The sequence below is a fragment of the Moschus berezovskii genome, chromosome 23 (genome assembly GCF_049115385.1).
Source record: "Moschus berezovskii isolate FMDL1 chromosome 23, NW_MosBer_1.0, whole genome shotgun sequence".
Lineage (NCBI taxonomy): Eukaryota > Metazoa > Chordata > Mammalia > Artiodactyla > Moschidae > Moschus > Moschus berezovskii.
Genome location: NC_142482.1, coordinates 16,786,737 through 16,806,613, shown reverse-complemented (window position 1 = coordinate 16,806,613; position 19,877 = coordinate 16,786,737). Strand labels below are relative to the sequence as shown.

Genomic DNA, 19,877 nt, shown 5'->3' with positions numbered 1-19,877 from the left:
AAATAACTAAAAACTAAGGATGCAAATTAAATTAGCAGCAAATTAGATAAAGCTAAATTGGGAATTAGTGAAATGGAATATACTCAAAAAAATTCAGATCAAAAATGGTAAGAAAAGAAGAAAAATACAAAAATGAGTATAAGAAATCAATGGGGCACAACAAAATGTTCTAAGATTCTTCACACTATAGGTCTAAGTTGCTGCTGCTGCTGCTGCGTCACTTCAGTCGTGTCCGACTCTGTGTGACTCCATAGACCGAAGCCCACCAGGGTCCCCTGTCCCTGGGATTCTCCAGGCAAGAACACTGGAGTGGGTTGCCATTTCCTTCTCCAATGTGTGAAAGCAAAAAGTGAAAGTGAAGTCACTGGGGGTAAAAAAGAAATAAGTAATATTTGAAAACAACTGGTAGAAAATTTCCCAAAACACATAGAAACCAACAAGCATCAAGTCACAGACCCAAGAAGCACTATGAACCACTATCAGATATGAAGAAAACTACCTCTAGACACATCAATAGTCATACTGTTGGAAACCAAAGATAACAAGAAGAGAACTGAAGACAGGTTATCATCAAAGGTCCAAAAATAAAGCCAACAGCTGGTTTGTCTCTTACTTGTCTCTGGTTTCCATTTACCTATTGAGAAATCTGTATTTTGTATGGTTGCCATGTCATGTATCCTAATTCTTTGTATGGAACATATATTTAAACTTAATATTCATTATATTTATGCATATTGTATGCGTGTATACATAAATGTAATTTCAAGCAAATAAGAACTAAAAGTATCACCAGCAGATTTTTAATAAAGAAAATATTAAAGCAAACACTTTAGGGTGAAGGGGAATAATTCCAGATGAAGGGATGGATCTTTAGAAAGTAATGAAGAGCAAGGAAATGGGAAATACACCACAAATGTAAATGCACATCGACTGTATAAGTATATATTACAAATACAGCATGTAGAGGATGAATACGTACAACCGTATATGAAGACACTAACAGGAGCTACATTTTTAATATAGAACTAATTTATACGATATTTTAATAAGTCAAGTTTGCATGTTGACACCTTCTAGGTAACAACTAACTACTGTAGAAACAGTATGCCATAGGCTATCTTCATGGAGGCCCCCTACGGTTTGCTGCTTCAAGGATGCTTGGACTGCACCTGGCGATCCTGCCCTGCCCGCCCCTCGAGCCAGCCCTGGCCAACCTCAGTGCCCTGCCTCCCCTCCGGCTCCCCTGCCCCTCTGGGTTCCCCTTGCCCTTCCGGGTCCCCCCCGGCCCCGCCCCTCCGGGTCCCCCCCACTGCCCCTCCAGCTCCCCCGCCCCTCCGGGCCTGGCCCCTCCGGATCCTACCCCCGCCCAGCCACCCCTCCGGTCCCCGCCCCTCTAGCGGCGCAGCCCACAGGCCTTGCCCGCCGCCCGCCGGGAGGGCTCGCTGAACGGCCACCAGGACCCAGGTGGCCGTGACCACCAGAGAGACCTGGAGCGCTGGGCCTCCTGCGCCTGCCTGGCCGTGTCTTACTCTGTGGATGGAGGTTACGTGGCTTGGAAAGACTTTGCCAGCTTTCATCAATCTCGTGGGGAGAGGGAACATGCGGAGAAACGGATGAAGCTGCAGAACTATGGAGGTGGCCGAACCGTCCTTCGGGACATCAGGAAACGGGACGCTGATGGAGGCGAGAATGGGCTGAATGCAATGGAATGTGCGCTACACCTGGAAAAAAGTGTCAACCAGCCAGTACTGGAACTGCACACACCAGCCACTGACCGAAAATGACCCCCATTTGGGTGACTTCCTTGACACTCACTGCCTGAAAGAGCAGGTGAAATCCATCAAAGAACTGGGTGAATACTGAGCCAACCTGTGCAAGATGGGGGCCCCCGAATCTGGCATGGCAGATTACCCCTTGAGAAACACACCCAGAGAAGCAGTGTAAGGATAAGGAGAGCAAGAGCTAAGCCTTAGGCTGGCTCCCTGGTCACCAAGGGCTGACTTCCCTGGTCACCAAGCCAGTGCCTGCATGTTTGGATTACCTCCACCGTTTCTGTGAGTTGTACTAAAACATCTACTTAAGTTCTTTTCTTAGTACCATTCCTTCAAAAAAAATTGGTACACCCTCCCCCCTAAAAAAAAAAACCAAAACAAACACAGTATATAACCACCAAGCTAATGGAGGGGAAAAATTAATTTTAAAAAATTACATAATTTCAAAGAAGTCATAAAACAAGTAAAGAGGGTGCTGTAAAGGGCCAAAGAACACCTGAGTCAAACAGAAAACAGGCAGTGGGACAGGCTGGTAGTTTGTTTTTTTTGACAATTCTTCCCCACTGACCCTATGGTCTTTATTAACAGCTGCGCACTGTTAACCAAAAAGTATACAGTCACTTTAATCTTTTCACTAAATTTAAACAAACATATTATATATTCAGGTTAAACTCAAGAGATCCTTTAACACTAAATACTTTACTTAGAATCTTAATTTTTGCTCACAGCAAATGTAACTCAGAGGATCAGGATAAAATGTAAAATAACTATAAACTTAATCTCACATAATCCTGGGTGTTCTTTGGAAGGACTGATGCTAAAGCTGAAACTCCAATACTTTGGCCACCTCATGCGAAGAGTTGACTCACTGGAAAAGACTCTGATGCTAGGAAGGATTGGGGGTGGGAGGAGACGGGGACGACAGAGGATGAGATGGCTGGATGGCATCACCAACTCAATGGACATGAGTTTGAGTGAACTCCGGGAGTTGGTGATGGACAGGGAGGCCTGGCGTGCTGTGATTCATGGGGTCGCAGAGAGTCGGACACGACTGAGTGACTGAACTGAACTGAATCTACAACTGTGTCTTTAAAAAACAAAACAAACATATTTAAAATGCTGTTTATGATAGAATTTAGATCATTGGAAATTGTATTGCTGTGATAGGGTATTAATATATAAAGAGATTTACTTACTGCTTAAATCTCTTTATTAATATAGAAAGAAATTTAGTTACTGAATCAAACAAGGACTATTTTACAAGGAAACTTCATTTTAATAAAAAATTGAAACCACCAGTTAAGCCAGCTTCATCATATGCATTTTAACTGAGACAAATAACAAAAAATAAAACAGAACCTAAGTGATAGCTTGAACCACAGAAGGATCATTTTTGATCCTGACCTGTTAAGGAATTCTTCTGCAAAACCAGTGGCATAACTAAAAGAGGGAGAACTAAAGAATTGTGTTGTGTCGAGCTGCTGCAGTGTAAGCCTTTCATTCACATGGACTCGTTTTATATTTGGTGATAAACTGCTAAGCTCCAAAAGTGTGTATTGTACTTACACACACATAACAATATTTTATCTTAATAACTTATTGGTAGCAGAAAAGAGTCTAGGTCTTGAATCTTCTATTGACTAGCATAGGATTCTTCCAAAACAGAGCATTCTGTCTGTCCCAGCTGCAACCAAATCATTTCAAAACTCAGGGGCCCTGCCCATGATTCCCTCTACCATATTCAGCAGTGGAGAAATAGTTAAATAGCTCATTTAACAACCTCCAGAATCAATTTTCAACTCTTTCCCCATGAAAGTATGACTAAATTCGATCAGATGAAAAGATAAGAGACAACCTAAATGCCCATCAACATGTGAATGGATAGAGAAGATATGGTATGCACATCTATATACACACATACGTATGATGAAATATTACTCAGCCAAAAATTGAATGACAATGTCATTTGCAGCAACACAGATGCAACTAGAGAATCATACTAAGTGAAGCATTAATAAGTCAGAGAGACAAATACCATATGATATATCACTTATATGTAGAATTTAAAGAATGATATAAATGAAATTATTTACAAAGCAGAAATAGGCTCATAGACATAGAAAACAATTTTACAAATACCAAAGGAAAAGGCGGGAGGCATAAATTAGGAACATGGAGTTAATAGATACACACTACTATATATAAAATAGATAAACAAGGGAGCTATATTCAATATCTTGTAATAACCTATAATGGAAAAGAATACAAAAAGAATATATATGTATAACTGAATCACTTTTCTGCACACTTGTAAGTAAAACATTATAAATTATAGTTCAATTTTAAAAAGGTAAAACACAAACAGGAATAATATCCGCCTATCAGCACTAAGACCAAACTTTATTGACATCTGTCTTAACTGTCATCACATTGGAATTCACATAAAAAAGATTAGCATTGTACTACAATGTACCAATCATCGTTTTGGACCCTGAAAAGTGCTAAGAAGGAGCTCATGGTCCCCATATACTTCAGATGCTTATGCCCTAGTAGGGTAAACCTCTATTCTTTTGTTCATTCAGCAAGAATTCATTGGTCATCAAAAACTAATTGGACATTTTATTCATTGCTGAGAATTTTGTGGTGGAATTTTTCCTTACTTTTATGATGCTTACAGTCAAGTAGGGAATTAAACATAAAATGATAACAAAAATAAAGATGGTAATTCATTTATATATAGTGAACAGTGCACTGTGAAATGTAAGGTAACAGGAAATGCTTGGCTTGAGAGTCTGAGAAAGTAAAATCTAACTTAAGACCTCAAGGTTAATTAGTTGCAAAGACTCTATCAGAAAGGTAAATAGATAAAGACCCTGTTTCCAGAGGAAAGATTATTGGAAAACTCAAAGAAGGACACAGTGGCAAGGATAAGAAGGCATAGCTTAAGACAGTGCTGCACAGATGCCATGAAAATATCATCTGAGCCTTCCAAGAATACATTAAAGGTCTTGCTTGCTATTCACTCTTAAAAGCAATGAGAATTCACAGAAGGCTGTGAAACAGGAGAACAGCATGATACCATTTGAAACAGAGTACATCTCTCAACTAGCTGTAGAAACAATGGGTTGAAGAATGACAAGACTCCAGTAGTGTACTGGAAAGAAAATGCCAATTTAAAATCCATAGCAGCAGTAAGTTGGAAAAGCAGATGGATCTGAGAGAAATTCAAGAGGTAAAATTGCAGGACTTAATGACACCCTGAATATGACAGAAAGAAGGAAATGGGCTCTTGGTTTGTGCTTCCAGGGCAGAAAGAATAGAGAAGGGCTGCAGTTGGAAGGAAATGGCAACCCACTCCAGTATTCTTGCCTGGGGAATCCCAGGGATGGGGGAGCTGGTAGACTGCCATCTATGGGGTCGCACAGAGTCGGACACGACTGAAGCGACTTAGCAGCAGCAGCAGCAGCAGTTGGAAGAGGAAGAATGTGAATCTGATTTTGCAAATGTTGAGTCTGAATTGCTTTTGAGATACTCAAGCAGATGGACATCAGGACTGGAGTTTAAGAGACAGAAGGGACTACAAGTCTGGAAGATACAGATATACTAATAGTGTCAAAAACTGTGAGTGTGGGTAAAATTCATGAGAAATCCGAATAATTACCAGACAGAGGCCACTGAGCCAGTCTGGTTCCAGCCTGAGGAACCCAGAGCAGTAGGGCTGAAAGCAATAAGAATGTTAAACAGAGAAGCCAGGGAAGGAGGTAAATTGCAGAGTGAAGTGTCAGGTTTCACTGGGAATTCAACAGGACGAGACCTACATTACAATTCCACAACATTGGAACCACAACAAAATTATGCATAAAGTGCCACAAGAGCACAGAAGAAGGATACTGACTTTAAAAAGAGAAAAGAGTTGATCAAAAGAAGTGATCTTTAAGCTGTGCCTGAGGAATGAATAGGAGTTTCTCAAGCAAATCAGTCCAGGGATAAAAAGGCAATGTTTAGAGAAGGTATAGCAATTTCTCAAAAAGGAAACAAAACATCTTCATCAGGCTGATGAATATTCCCAAACCCCATTTCCTGCATTCCTAGATAAGTCATTCTAGCCATCTTCAATTACTCTGCTTACACATCCTAACAGGGCAAAGTAGGCATCCTAGCAGTCTAGCCTCTGTCATGGTCCCCAAACCCACAAAATCAGAATATGGGATGGGAAAAGAGAAACATAATATTAACACGGCAACAGAAGTCATAGAAAGTCTTACACTTTTTGACTGAAATGTAAGAAGTTCTGATTCTGTAACAGAGTAAATATAAAGGTTTAAAGTTATTACACAAAGATCAAAGGAGAAGACAAACTGCATAGAAGACATTCAAACGTATGGGAAGATAAAGACTAATTTTCCTTCTCTTGCACTGTCAGCAACAGTCTTTGAGTCAGACGACCTCCGCCATCTTTCAGGTCATGAGGAGAAATCTTTGAAAGAATCCACAGATGCTGAACTCCAATCTGTAGAACTAAGGTTACAATGTAACATGGTAATACATTGAAGATACACTGAATGTAAAATTACAGGAAAAATGGAGCCTAATATCACTATTAGAATAGTTGATTGGCTGATTCATGTCAATGTATGGCAAAAACTACTAAAATATTTTAAGAAAAAAATTTAAAAAGACACAAATCAAATTATGCTTACCCGCTAAACTGTTATATTTAATACAAGTTTTTATTTTGTAGATAGATGTATGAAGAATAAATACTGTGCATCCGGCAAAATTTGAAAAATAGTTAAACTCTCATAGTCTCCTTCCCTTTTCCCATGTTTCAACATTCACTTAACTACCACTGCTATTTCTCTGTGAAACTTCAAATTGTAAGCTCTTTTAAGAGAAAATCAATTTCTTTGCATAGATTTTCTTCATTTACTTGCCATTTCCGGTTGAGACTGTATTAAATTGAAGGCATGTGGCTACTATTCACCTGCCCTCATAGTTGTCTTCAAATGGGATTTCACGCATCACATGGGAATACATTTTGCTCTGAAATCCTTCTGCTATTTACTTACCATCTTCCCCCAGCTTGTTCAAGTGTGTTAAAGCCTAAATACATTACAGATAAGGGATGATTTCACCCCACCCTGTTTTCCTAGCCTTAGGTGTTGGCTTCCTTCCGTTTTTCTGCCTCGCATTCCGACAAATTCGTCGCCTTTGTCACACAATAATAAGAGAACTGAAAAGAGCGACGCTGTTCTCAGGCAAGTGCTGCGTATCACAGGAAGGATCCTTTTCCAGGGAAACGCAGAGAAGGAACACTTTCCTTCCGACCATCTGCATGTGGCCAAGGTAGGGAATTTAAAGGGTCTCCCCGAGGGGCGGGTGCGCAAGTTCACCCCTTTTCAGGGGAGAGGCCTTCGCACCGCAGAACCGCCGCAGGAAGGGCCCCGGGCGGGGAGGCGCCGCGGCGGCGGGAGAGGAGATGGTACCTGCGCGGGCTCGAGCGCCCCTGCCGCTGCATCCCCGATCCAGAGATGCTCGCGCAGCAGCTGCTGGTAGCTGAGGCAGTGCTTCACTGCGCAGGGCACGTTCCCCATGGCGGGGCCGGGCGGCGCGGGGACAGGCGAGGCAGCAGGCAGGGGCGAGCGGCGGGGCCGGCGCCAGGGGATGCTCCGCGTGCGGGCCTCGGAGCGCCCCTCGGCTCCGGCGCGCTCTGCGCACTGCGGCGGCGCCGCGCAGGACGCAACGGGCACCTGCGCACACGCGGTCCACGCCCGGGCCCGCCAGTCACAGCCCGGCGCGCGCGCTCCGCGCTGTGCGCAGCACTCGGGGCTGAGAGCGCTGGCGCGCACCTGCACTTACTGGCTTCTCATCAGGTTCAGACCCCACAGAAAAAGCAAGGGTTAGGTCTCCACCAAAGGAAAAGCATCTGTGTTTTCCTTTGGGGAGTTTGCTCATGCCCAGGTATGATTTTCCCTGCCCTGTGTAGACGTGCCTGGCCTTGAACTCACCTGAGTTTATCTTCATGAGAATAAGCTTGACAGATGCACACTGCTATCTTTAAAACAGATAATCAACAAGGACCTACTGTATAGCACAGTAAGCTTTGCCCAATATTTTGTAATAACCTAAACGGAAAAAGAACTAGAAAAAGAAGAATAGATGCCTGTATATCCATAACTTTGCTGTACATGTGAAACGAGCACAAAATTGTTAATCAACTATACTACTAAAACAAAAATTTTAAAATAAAGATATCGTCCATATTGGATTAAAGCCCAGTCTAATGAGCCTCCTTTAACTTGATTACCTATATAAAACTATGTCTAGAAATAAGGTCACATTCTGAGATAGCAGTTCAGTTCAGTTCAGTCTTTCAGTCCTGTCTGACTCTTTGCAACCCCGTGAACTGCAGCACACCAGGCTTCCCTGTCCATCACCAAATCCCAGAGCCTGCTCACACTCATGTCCATCAAGTCAGTGATGCCATCTAAACACCTCATCCTCTGTCGTCCCGTTCTCCTCCTGCCCTCAATCTTTCCCAGCATCAGGGTTTTTTCCAGTGAGTCAGTTCTTCGCATCAGGTGACCAAAGTATTGGAGCTTCAGCTTCAGTGTCAGTCCTCCCAATGAATATTCAGGACTGATTTCCTTTAGGATGGACTGGTTGGGTCTCCTTGCAGTCCAAGGGACTCTCAAGAGTCTTCTCCAACAACACAGTTAAATAGTGTCAATTCTTCAGCGCTCAGCTTTCTATACAGTCCAACTCCCACATCCATACGTGACTATTGGAAAAACCAAAGCTTTGATTAGACAGACCTTTGTTGGCAAAGTAATGTCTCTGCCTTTTAATATGCTGTCTAGGTTGGTCATAGCTTTTCTTCCAAGGAGCAAGCGTCTTTTAATTTCAAGGCTGCAGTCACTATCTGCAGTGATTTTGGAGCCCCAAAAAAGTAAACTCTCTCACTGTTTCCATTGTTTCCCCATCTGTTTGCCATGAAATGGTGGAACCAGATGCTGTGATCTTAGTTTTTGAATGTTGAGTTTTAAGCCAACTTTTTCACTCTCCTCTTTCACTTTAATCAAGAGACTATTTAGTTCATCTTCACTTTCTCCCATATGGGTGGTGTCATCTGCATATCTGAGGTTATTGATATTTCTCCCAGCAATCTTGATTCCAGCTTGTACTTCATCCAGCCTGGCGTTTCACATGATGTACTCTGCATAGAAGTTAAATAAGCATGGTGACAGTATACAGCCTTGACATACTCCTTTCCTAATTTGGAAACAGTTTGTAGTTCCATGTCCAGTTCTAACTGTTGCTTCTTGACCTGAATACAGATTTCTCAGGAGGCAGGTGGGTGGTCTGGTATTCCCATTTCTTGAATAATTTTCCACAGTTTGTTGTGATCCACACAGTCAAAGACTTTGACATAGTCAATAAAGCAGAAATAGAAGTTTCTCTGGAACTCTCTTGCTTTTTTGATGATCCAACGGATGTTGGCAGTTTGATCTCTGGTTCCTCTGCCTTTTCTAAATCCAGCTTGAACATCTGCAAGTTCATGGTTCACGTACTTTTGAAGTCTAGCTTAGAGGATTTTGAGCATTACTTGCTAGTGTATGATATGAGTGCAATTGTGAGGTAGTTTGAACATTCTTTGGCATTGCCTATCTTTGGAACTGAAATGAAAACTGACTTTTTTCAGTCCTGTGTCCACTGCTGAGTTTTCCAAGTTTGCTGGCATAGCACTTTCACAGCATCATCTTTTAGGATTTGAAATAGCTCAACTGGAATTGCATCACCTCCACTAGCTTTGTTTGTAGTGATGCTTCGTAGGCCCACTTAACTTCGCATTCCAGGATGTCTGGCTCTAGGTGAGTGATCACACCATCGTGGATATCTGGGTCATGAAGATCTTTTTTGTGCAGTTCTCCTGAGATACCAGAAGATAGGCTTTCAACATGTGAATTTGGAAAGGGGGAACATCCTGCAACCCATGGATTTTCCACTTTTGTTGAACTCTCTTCTCTGCATATTGTCATTAGTCTTCCTGAACTGTTTGAGAGCAATAATAGATATGACCTCCACCCCAGATGATGCCTTAATTCACCAGTGTGTATTTCCCCAAGGCAAAGACAGTCTCTTGCATCACAACCAAACAACCCTCCAGAACAGAAAATCACCCTTGATACAGTGCTACCATCCAATCCACATATCCCTTGAAAATTTCACCAACTGTCTCAATGATGTCCCATTTGAAAAAAAAAAAAAAAAACTTGATTTTTAAATATTATGAGAGGAACTTAGAACTATGCTTAATATTTTTGCATACCCTGTAAAAGGAAAGAATCTGAAAAAGCATATGTATGTATATGTATATGAACATACACATATATATGGGCTTCCCTGGTGGCTCAGAGGATAAAGAATCTACCTGTAATGCAGGAGAAACAGGTTCCATACCTGGGTCAAGAAGATCCCCTGGAGAAGGGAATGCCTACCCACTCCAATATTCTTGCCTGGAGAATTCCACGGACAGAGGAGCCTAGTGGGCTATAGTCCATGGAGTTGCAAAGAGTCAGACACAACTGAGTGACTGACACACACACACACACATACATACATATACATATATATTTGTATCATAACTCAGCCTATACATATTTATTTTTTGGGGCTCCAAAATCACTGCAGATGCTGATTGCAGCCATGAAATTAAAATATTCTTACTCCTTGGACGGAAAATTATGACCAACCTAGAGAGCGTATTAAAAAGCAGAAACATTACTTTGCCAACAAAGGTCAATCTAGTCGAGGCTATGGTTTTTCCCGTGGTCATGTATGGATGTGAGAGTTGGACTGTGAAGAAAGCTGATCGCCGAAGAATTGATGCTTTTGAACTGTGGTGTTGGAAAAGACTCTTGAGAGTCCCTTGGACTGCAAGGAGATCCAACCAGTCCATTCTAAAGGAGATCGATCCTGGGTGTTCATTGGAAGGACTGATGCTGAAGCTGAAGCTCCAATACTTTAGCCACCTCATGCAAAGCGTTGACTCACTGGAAAAGACTCTGATGCTGGGAGGGATTGGGGGCAGGAGGAGACGGGGACGACAGAGAACGAGATAGCTGGATGGCATCACCTACTCGATGGACATGAGTTTGAGTGAACTCTGGGAGTTGGTGATGGACAGGGAGGCCTGGCGTGCTGTGATTCATAGGGTCGCAAAGAGTCGGACATGACTGAGCGACTGAACTGAACTGAACTGATACATATATGCTATATATGCCAAGCTTCTGTTTTTTCTTTGCTACTTTTCGCTTTGCTTCTAATGTTGTTTTCATATATTGAAAAAAAATGATGCAGATCCAGAATCTTTACATGGAAGAATTCTTTATGTCCTTTTTTATTTCCTTGTATGGGCACCACCTTATTTACTTCTGTAATGCTTTCTCTTCAATTAGAATTACTATATCAATTATATCAATCTATGGCATATGCTAAAATAAATTTCTTGGAGAGTTGAAAAATATGAATCACTTTGCTGTACACCTGAAACTGACACAACGTTGTAAATCAGCTATCCTTCAATTGAAAACTTACAAAATATGAACAGTAAATATTCTAAGGCAATTTGCAAGGTTAGAACTCTTATGCAGCAGTGTAATAAAGAAGAAAAGATAGAAGGTGGTCGATTAGAGGGGATTTCACAGATAATTTGGCAAGTCAGTCAGCTGACAGTAAGTTTTAATACAGGTTAAGCACTGAAATAGAGTTGAGTTGCTTAAAGAGATGCAGGGCACAAAATTACTGAAGCTATAAAGGCTAAAGTCATTCAAATAAAAATTGTAAACACATCCTTATGTCATTAGAATAGGACTGGTCTTGGGTAGTGAAGGGCTGGGGAGATGGTCCTGGAACAGACCACTTCTCTTCCTCCCACTCTTTCATAAGCACAAATACATCAACACACTCTGAAATTCTTCAGCATGAGTTCAGCATCTGCATTTGAATGGACAGCCATCAAGAATAGCCTCGTGTTACCAAGTGGACTGGTCAGGGGCAACAGTCAGCTCCACTGGCTGCTGCAGCAAGCACTATTACATATGAAAGGATTCAAAGATTACTTTGCACAACATGGTATAAACACACTTAAGGAATTTAACACACAGAATAAGCAAGTCATCATTCATGCTTCTGAGGTTGGTGAGACTTCCACTAGTAACAGAAATAACGCAGTTAAGGACAGAACAAGGCAAAGAGTGGGAGAGGGAGCTTTTGGATCCTTATTGGAGCAGGACTGGAAGGGTAAAGAAGATGAAGGGAACTCTTGTCACTTTGATCAAGGTTGTTTAACATGGAGAACATGATCAGAACTGCCAAAGTGAGGTCATGCAATTCTTGAAAGCCACTAAAACTCTCTAATGCACAAGACTGAAAATAGAACTACCATGAGACCAATCAATGACACTACTGTGTATATTCCATAATTCAAAAAGATTCATGTACCCTAATATTCATATCAGCACTATCTACAATAGCCAGGACATGGAAGCAACCTAAATTTCCATCAACAGGGGAGTGGATAAAGAAGATGTGGTACATGTACACGATGGAATATTGTTGTTTAGTCACTAAGTTATTTCCTATCCTTTTGCGACTCCATGGACTGTAGCCCCCCAGGCTCCTTCTGTTCATGGGATTTCCCAGACAAGAATAATGGAGTGGGTTTCCATTTCCTTCCCCAGGGGATTTTCCTGACTCAGGGATCAAACCTGCATCTCCTGCATTGGCAGGAATGTTCTTTACCACTTAGCCACCAGGGAAGCCCACAATGGAGTATTACTCAGTCATTAAAAGAAATGAAGTTGGGTCATTTGTGGAGACGTGGGTGGATCTAGAAACTGTCATATATGGCAAAGCATGTCAGAAAGAGAAAAACAAATGTCATATGTTAACATATATATGTAGAATCTAGAAAAGTGGTGCCGATGATCTTATTTGCAAGGTAGAAGTGGGGACACAGACATGGAGAACAAACGTGGGTGAAGGGGGAGTGGGGGAAACTGGGAGACTGAGGCTGACAGTGTACAATTACTGCTACTGCTACTAAGAATGATAGTAATAAATAAAACTCTAACCACCCCAAACTCCAATTATTATTTATCTGAATATGCCTGTTTTAAAGATGTATATTCATAGGTCTGAATCTCTTTGATAATTTGCTTCAGCCGAGCTTAGCTGTTATTTTTCCAACACAGTTGACATGCAGCTTAGAAGTTATATCAATGCCTAATACCATTTTTTCTGTAACTCTATAACAGGAAAAATAGTACTTGAAAGAACTTAAAAGGACCCTTAAACAACAGTATTTAGACAAGGTAACTTTTACCATGGAGTCAGTTGTTCAGAATTTGAAAAAGCTTTGACAGTTAATATTGAAATCTAACCTCTTGGAGTATGACCTCCGAGATAAGTCATATATTGTATGATCCTCTACTACCAGGAAAAAGAACATCTAGAAATAAACTTTCCTATTTAATAGTTTTCTAAATGGGGAAGGTCTTTAGACAAATTCATATCTCAATTAGTTCATCATAGGAATATAGGGTTTTTTAGAAAGGGAAACCATATAAATATGAAAATATTGAATACAGTTTTATTTTCATGCACTTCATGTGGAAAATGCTATAATCACAAAAAATGAAATTATGATTCCTTTAAATACCCAAACTGTTAGCAATAAGGACCAAATAAAGACTATCATAAGAATATTTTATCTCACATAAAAAAGACCGTGATAGATGCACTTTTGGTGGCCAGTAGTTTGACATTAAATGTAATCATGAATGCTTAAAATTTATAACTTTAAAAAGCTTCAACTTATAAATTTAAACAGTTAATACTAGTGTACACACTCCCAGTTTTTATGATTAAAATGAAAATCCTCAATATGTACCCCTGTTAATGCAAATCTTAAAAGTCCTATGGAAAATAATAACATGTATATATCCATACATATCTTTTCATATTCATTTCCATTATGGTTTATTACAAGATATTGAGCATAGTACCCTGTGCTATACAATAGGACCTTGTTGTTTATCTATTTGATGCATAGTAATAAGGAAACTGAAAGTGAGGTCTCTCAGTCATGTCCGACTCTTTGCGACCCCATGGACTGTAGTCTACCAGGCTCCTCTGTCCATGGGATTTTCCAGGCAAGAATACTGGAGTGGGTTGTCATTTCCTTCTTCAGGAGATCTTCCCAACCCAGGGATTGAACTGGGGTCTCCTACATTATAGGCAGATGCTTTACCATCTGAGCCACCAGGGAAGTCCCTGCACAGTAATATGTACCTCTTAATTCCAAACTCCTAATTTATCCCTGCCCCCCTTTCCCCTTTGGTAACCATAAATTTAATCTCTATGTCTCTGAGTCTGCTTCTGTTTTGTAAATAAGTTCATTTGTATCATATTTTAGATTCCACATGATAAGTGATATCATATGGTATCTGTCTTTCTCTGCCTGACTTACTTCACTTAGTATGATCATCCCTAGGTCCATCCATGTTGTTGCAAATGGCATGTTCCATGCAAAATCATTTAAGTTTGCCTGCCTCTCCTGAATTACTCTTGACTCTCTTCTCTCCTTAATCTCCTACCCCAAATTTCATCTGTCAACCAGAGAAGTCAGTTAACATCTTGGACCCACCCATCCATTGTCTCTCTCTGTTCTCCTACTGACTTCCTCCGCTCTCTCTCTTGGAAAGCACCATCATTGTGCAGTGGCAGGGACTATGTGCTGGCTTTAGATTCCCTGTGATGAGAGCCTGGCTCCACCAGATACCACATGAGTGACCTTCACAAGTTCTTTAGTCTCTGTTTCTTATCTGTCAGAGAATGATGATTAAAATTTCCTACCTGACAGGGCTGTTGTAAAGATAAAACAACCAGAAGATATGAAATGCTCAACACAAGGTCTCTGGCACATAATAGGCACCCATTGAATGTTATTATTACTACTGTAGCCTGGTTTTCTGTTTTATTTTACATTCACAAGTCTACCCTCTACAGCCTAAGAAATTTTTGAAAATACATATCTGGTCAGTACTTTTAAGCATAAAACCCTTAGAGATTTCTCATACCTTTTGAAGAGAAGTCATTTCTTAAAATGATACACTTACTTGTTCTAGATGAGATTTTTAGCTACCTAACAGTCTTAACAATAGTCTTCACTGATGCCCATTTTGTAAACTCATCTTTCACTCCAGAAATATCAAATTATGTATAATTCCCCAAGTTTTAAACTCTCCCATGCTCCCTTGTAATTCTAATCTCATTATTAAAAATAGACATTTTGGGAAATGCAGAAGATGCATAAAAATAAACCACCCATCATTTTGAGGCCACAAATATTTTAATAATTTTTTTAGAGAAAAGATTTATTAATATTTTTTACCTATGCTTTTTATTCTACTCTTTTCATTTAACATTGATTTAAATTCTTTAAAACTAGGGATCTAATGGTTATACTATATATGTGTGTCATATTTTCAATAATCTTCTAGAGTATAGGCTTTTAATTATATTTTAAAGGGAAGATCAACAGCTATAATGTGATCTTGTGAATGTTTATATAAGTAATTATCTAATTAATCTTCCAAAAATATGACAGTGAAAATCTTCCACTACAGAAATTGTATTTCTGTTAATTTCATCTATATTTTTAACATAGAATATGTATCCTTGGTTAGTGGTTTACTTGGTATTAGCTTATCTTCAGTGAAAGATTTTTGGGTTCTTTACTTGGTTGCTTTTTGCTATATGGGGATGGGGAGTTTCTATGGGAATCATCTTCGGATTATGGTAATACCACTAAAGAATGGTTTTAGGTTTGCTTAGCCAGAATTTCTAATGAGTTTAATTTGACAGTTCTAGGATTTATTTATTTATTTTTCTAACCCCTTAGCTTGGGCTATAACAGGATGAAAGTGTTAATCTCTCAGTTTTGTCTGACTCTTTGAAACCCCATGGACTGTAGCCCGCCAGGTTCCTCTGTCCATGGAATTATCCAGGCAAGAACACTGGAGTGGGTTGCCATTCCCTTCTCTAGGGGAATCTTCCCATCCCAGGGATCGAACCCATGTTGCCTTCATTGCAGGAGGATTCTTTACATCTGCATTACCAGGGAAGCCCATAATAAATCTAACCTAAAACCATACTCAGTGTAGCTTCACTCCAGTGTTTTTACAGGGGTTTACTTTCTCACTCACAGACTCAGCTGAAGTTTTTCCATCTCCCATACATGGAACAGCCTTGAGAGACCCAGTGGTTTATGATCTTGGCTCAATTAGCTCCCTTTCCTCAGATGGCATTTCGTTTAGGTTTCCCAACTGGCTCAGATGGTAAAGAATCTTCCTGTAATGCAGGAAACCAGGTTTGATTCCTGGATCAGGAAGATCCCCTGGAGTAGAGAATGGCAACCAACTCCAGTATTCTTGCCTGGAGAATTCCATGGACAGAGGAGCCTGGTGGGCTACAGTCCATGGGGTCACAAAGAGTCAGACACGATTGAGTGACTAACACTTTCACTTTCTCAAGTGATTAAAACCCTAACCTCTGGTTAACAGGACCTGTGTCCTCTTGTGAGCTTCTTGGCAATATTAAGCCCCTGGATATGTCCTTGATATCATTGTTGAGAGGAGGGAGATGCATATCTCACTTCAGTTTAGTCCTGCATATTTATCAGAATTCTAACTTGAAATATTTCTGCGAGTAGTGTTTGCACATAATTTTCAATACATTCTGGAATTCCTTTACTCTTCAGGAAAGTAAAGATAGGCATCAAGAGATGCTGAACTGAAAGAGAACATTCAGCTTATCTCAGAGCCTGAGCATCTTACAACACAGTTCTGACACCTTGACTAATTCACAAGAGAGAAAACTAAACCACAGCTACATTCTCCCACCCTTTTCCCTATCTCTTCTCTACATAAAATGACAACATTAAATTACAGTTGTGCATTGCTTATCTATATCCTAAGCAAAGGATTTTAAAAACAGTGGCAAGTCCTTGGAGAGAAGGATCCAGTTAGAACGGGCTATTGTGTGAGTCCCTTTGGCACCAAAGACGGCTATTTAAAGGTCTCTAAGAGAACAGGATAGATAAAATAAAAATAAAATCAGGTTTGTAGCAACAATACATGCAAATCGGCATGTAGCCAAGGTACCTACCAGGCGGGGATCAAAGACACATATGGAGACTTTCAAGCAATGATGCCATGGAACTTTGGCAAGCATCTTGAGAGTAATGTGCTCCAGCCTCAAACAATAAAAAGGAAAGAATGAAAACAACTTGGTTACTGATCCTGGATGATACCTAAGGGGAAGCAAAGCTTTCATCATCTCAGTTTTATTGCTGAAAAATTTAAATAACTTCTCACATATGTTATGTCTGGCTGATCTAAATTGATGGGAAGGATAACAGAGTGTTTAAAAACATTCTTGGTCACTAATATCAAAGTTCCATTAACAATAGCATTGTTCTGAAATAGTGCATTCTTTTGAGAATATGTAATGTGATCTATTTTACCAAAATAGCACCCCACCCCAGGTGATGGATACCTGGCATTAGATACAGAAATCAGAACAAAGCTGCAAACCACGTTTCTCCTGATGTAGAAGTCTATTTATTCTTGCACTGATTCAAAAGGATCCCAAAGCATTAGCTTTGCCAACTATATTGTAAAATAAAAGATACAGACATTGACAGCTCATTAACAACTCATAATACGAGTTGATTAGATGGCGGAAGTGCACACAATTTTTGCCAAAAGATATAAAGTGTCTTCTTATTACACTACCTACAAACTCAGACTCTATTTGAAAAATGCTTATATCAAATCAGTTGATATATTCTGAAGGTTATTGTAGATGTGACCTTAACGGGTAACTTATATTAATTCTTCTCCATGGACAGTATTATCATTGGAATCTGTACCAAGTACTATTGAATTAAAAGCATCATTACCAGCACAAAACAATGGATGAAAGTTACAAAGCACTTGGCATTTTGCTTTGCACATAGTATGCGCTCTGTGAATCTTAGCTTGCTTTTTCCTCTTCACAAATCAAATCAGTCCACTGTTAAGAATGGATATATGATGAGGGAATCTGTTAAACTCAAATTGAATGACTTCTATAGAGTATTAGTTCAATTCACTAAAGAGGTTTTTTTTTTATATTCAATAGCTAATGGGAAAATAAATATGAACAGATATATAACATATGCCTTCTTGACTTTAAAGATCTCGTGTTCTAGTGGCAATGTCTGGGGAAAACTAATTATAAATATTAGGTGTAGCAGATGTATCTTCATCAGTGGAATGCAAGAAATTAAATTCCAAAGTTGAAAAATCTGGATAAGAAAACATTATTTACGGCAGAGTTTGCATGTTTATCAAATGTTTATTGAGTAATTACTTGCATAGGGCATTGAATACTGTGTGGAAAGTAATAATGAACCAGGAAGTCTCTAACAGAGAAAATTTCTAATTTAATAGTGAAATGTGATGCCACTCAAATATCTACAATGAGCAATATGTTAGTAAGTGCCCAGTGATGATACTTGGTTGGCCAAAACATTCATTTGGGTTTTTCCATAAGATGGTACAGAAACCCAAACGATCTTTTTGGCCAACCCAATATAAGCTGAGAACCATCACAGAAAAGGGAATAAACTCCAAGTTCGGTTAGGAAAATAAGCGAAGCCATCAGGAAGGAGGCACCTGTGAAGAGGTTGGTCAAGGAAAGCCTGTTATGCAGGAAGGAAGCTGCGGAGGGAAGAGATACATTCACATCAACTGATAATGGGCTAACAGGCTGCCTTACCACCAAGAACTGCATTACCATCAAAACGTGCAAATAACTTTCAAATGAAAATCTTCATTAAAGTACCTGACTTAATAATTTTTTATATATCTGTGATTATTTCACTAGTCTATTGTAAATAAAACCATCATTTCTAATTTTGTCACAGATGAGCATAAACACATAAATCCATCAGAAGTGCTAAAGGGACTAACAACGTATTCATCTTGCAAGTCAGACTTTTATATACAGCTGTAGATTTTTTACGTGTGTCATCTCTGTTCTCCATGGGCAGGAGAGCAAAGATCATAACTGCAAAATGACTGGAACTTTGAAGCAGTTTGCTGGGTATTTTAACTCAGTGCATGAATTATTCCCATTTAACAAGTGAATAAACTGAGGCTCAGAGACCTTGAACAACTAAGCCAAAGTAGAAGAGTAAGTCTCAGAAATGGACTCAAATATGTGCCTCAAATTCACACACAATCATGTGTTCCTCAGGACATCTTTTAGACACCAAACCCCACACTCCAAGAGGTTAAATTGTTTCCAAGGGAGGTTCTTTAGAGCCAAAACTTGAACTCAGCCTTCTACCTCTGCATACCAGAAGAATTCTACAACATAAGGAGGACCCAATCTCTTCTTTGGAACCCACAGACCTTTGCAGGTTTGACATTAAAAATACGGTCCATGGGATTGATACAGAAATAAAGAACTCTCTTAATAATTTTAGCAGCCATACATGCTCTACCATATTGGGGGGGTTAAGACTCAACTCTAGGTCTTCTAAAAAAATTTGCAGAGGGGTGGTTCATCTTCCTAATCATGCATGGTGGTGGGATTTCTCTTTTCATAGGCCATTCAAGCCATGGACTTATCATGGCTATAAGTTTACCAAAACATATATGTTTATGATGGGAATTTTGATTTTCAAGTTTCTGGTCACTTATTTATTCTTTTCAATTTTTTCCCTCTGTAACCTGGCATACTTATTAGTATATATCCCCACATATCATATGCTGTTTGTTTTTTCCCTGAACTAATTTTTATTCTACCACTTAAGGAAGTTTTTTCATCATGGAAAAAGTAGTTGCTTTGCCAACAGTTTCCCAGAGTTCTCTTGAAAGTCCAGATCTCTGTAGAATTCACAACTGATTGGATAATGGAGGACCTTTCTTACTAAAATGCCATCATTCCAACTACATTTTCATTGAAAATGGTAAGGGCAGAACACTGTAA

General features: G+C 39.8%; 1 protein-coding gene across 4 annotated transcripts in view; it reads right to left on the bottom strand.

Annotated features, from left to right (window-relative positions):
• HMGCLL1 (3-hydroxy-3-methylglutaryl-CoA lyase like 1) overlaps window positions 1-7,366 on the bottom strand; it is a 199,276-nt gene extending 191,910 nt beyond the window's left edge. For all 4 annotated transcript variants that reach the window (XM_088831147.1, XM_055406808.2, XM_088831148.1 and 1 more), the window contains exon 1: window positions 7,259-7,366. In XM_088831147.1, the coding sequence (XP_088687273.1) occupies window positions 7,259-7,366 (108 nt within the window). The remainder of the gene's footprint in view (window positions 1-7,258) is intronic.
• Between the last annotated feature and the right edge of the window lie 12,511 nt (window positions 7,367-19,877).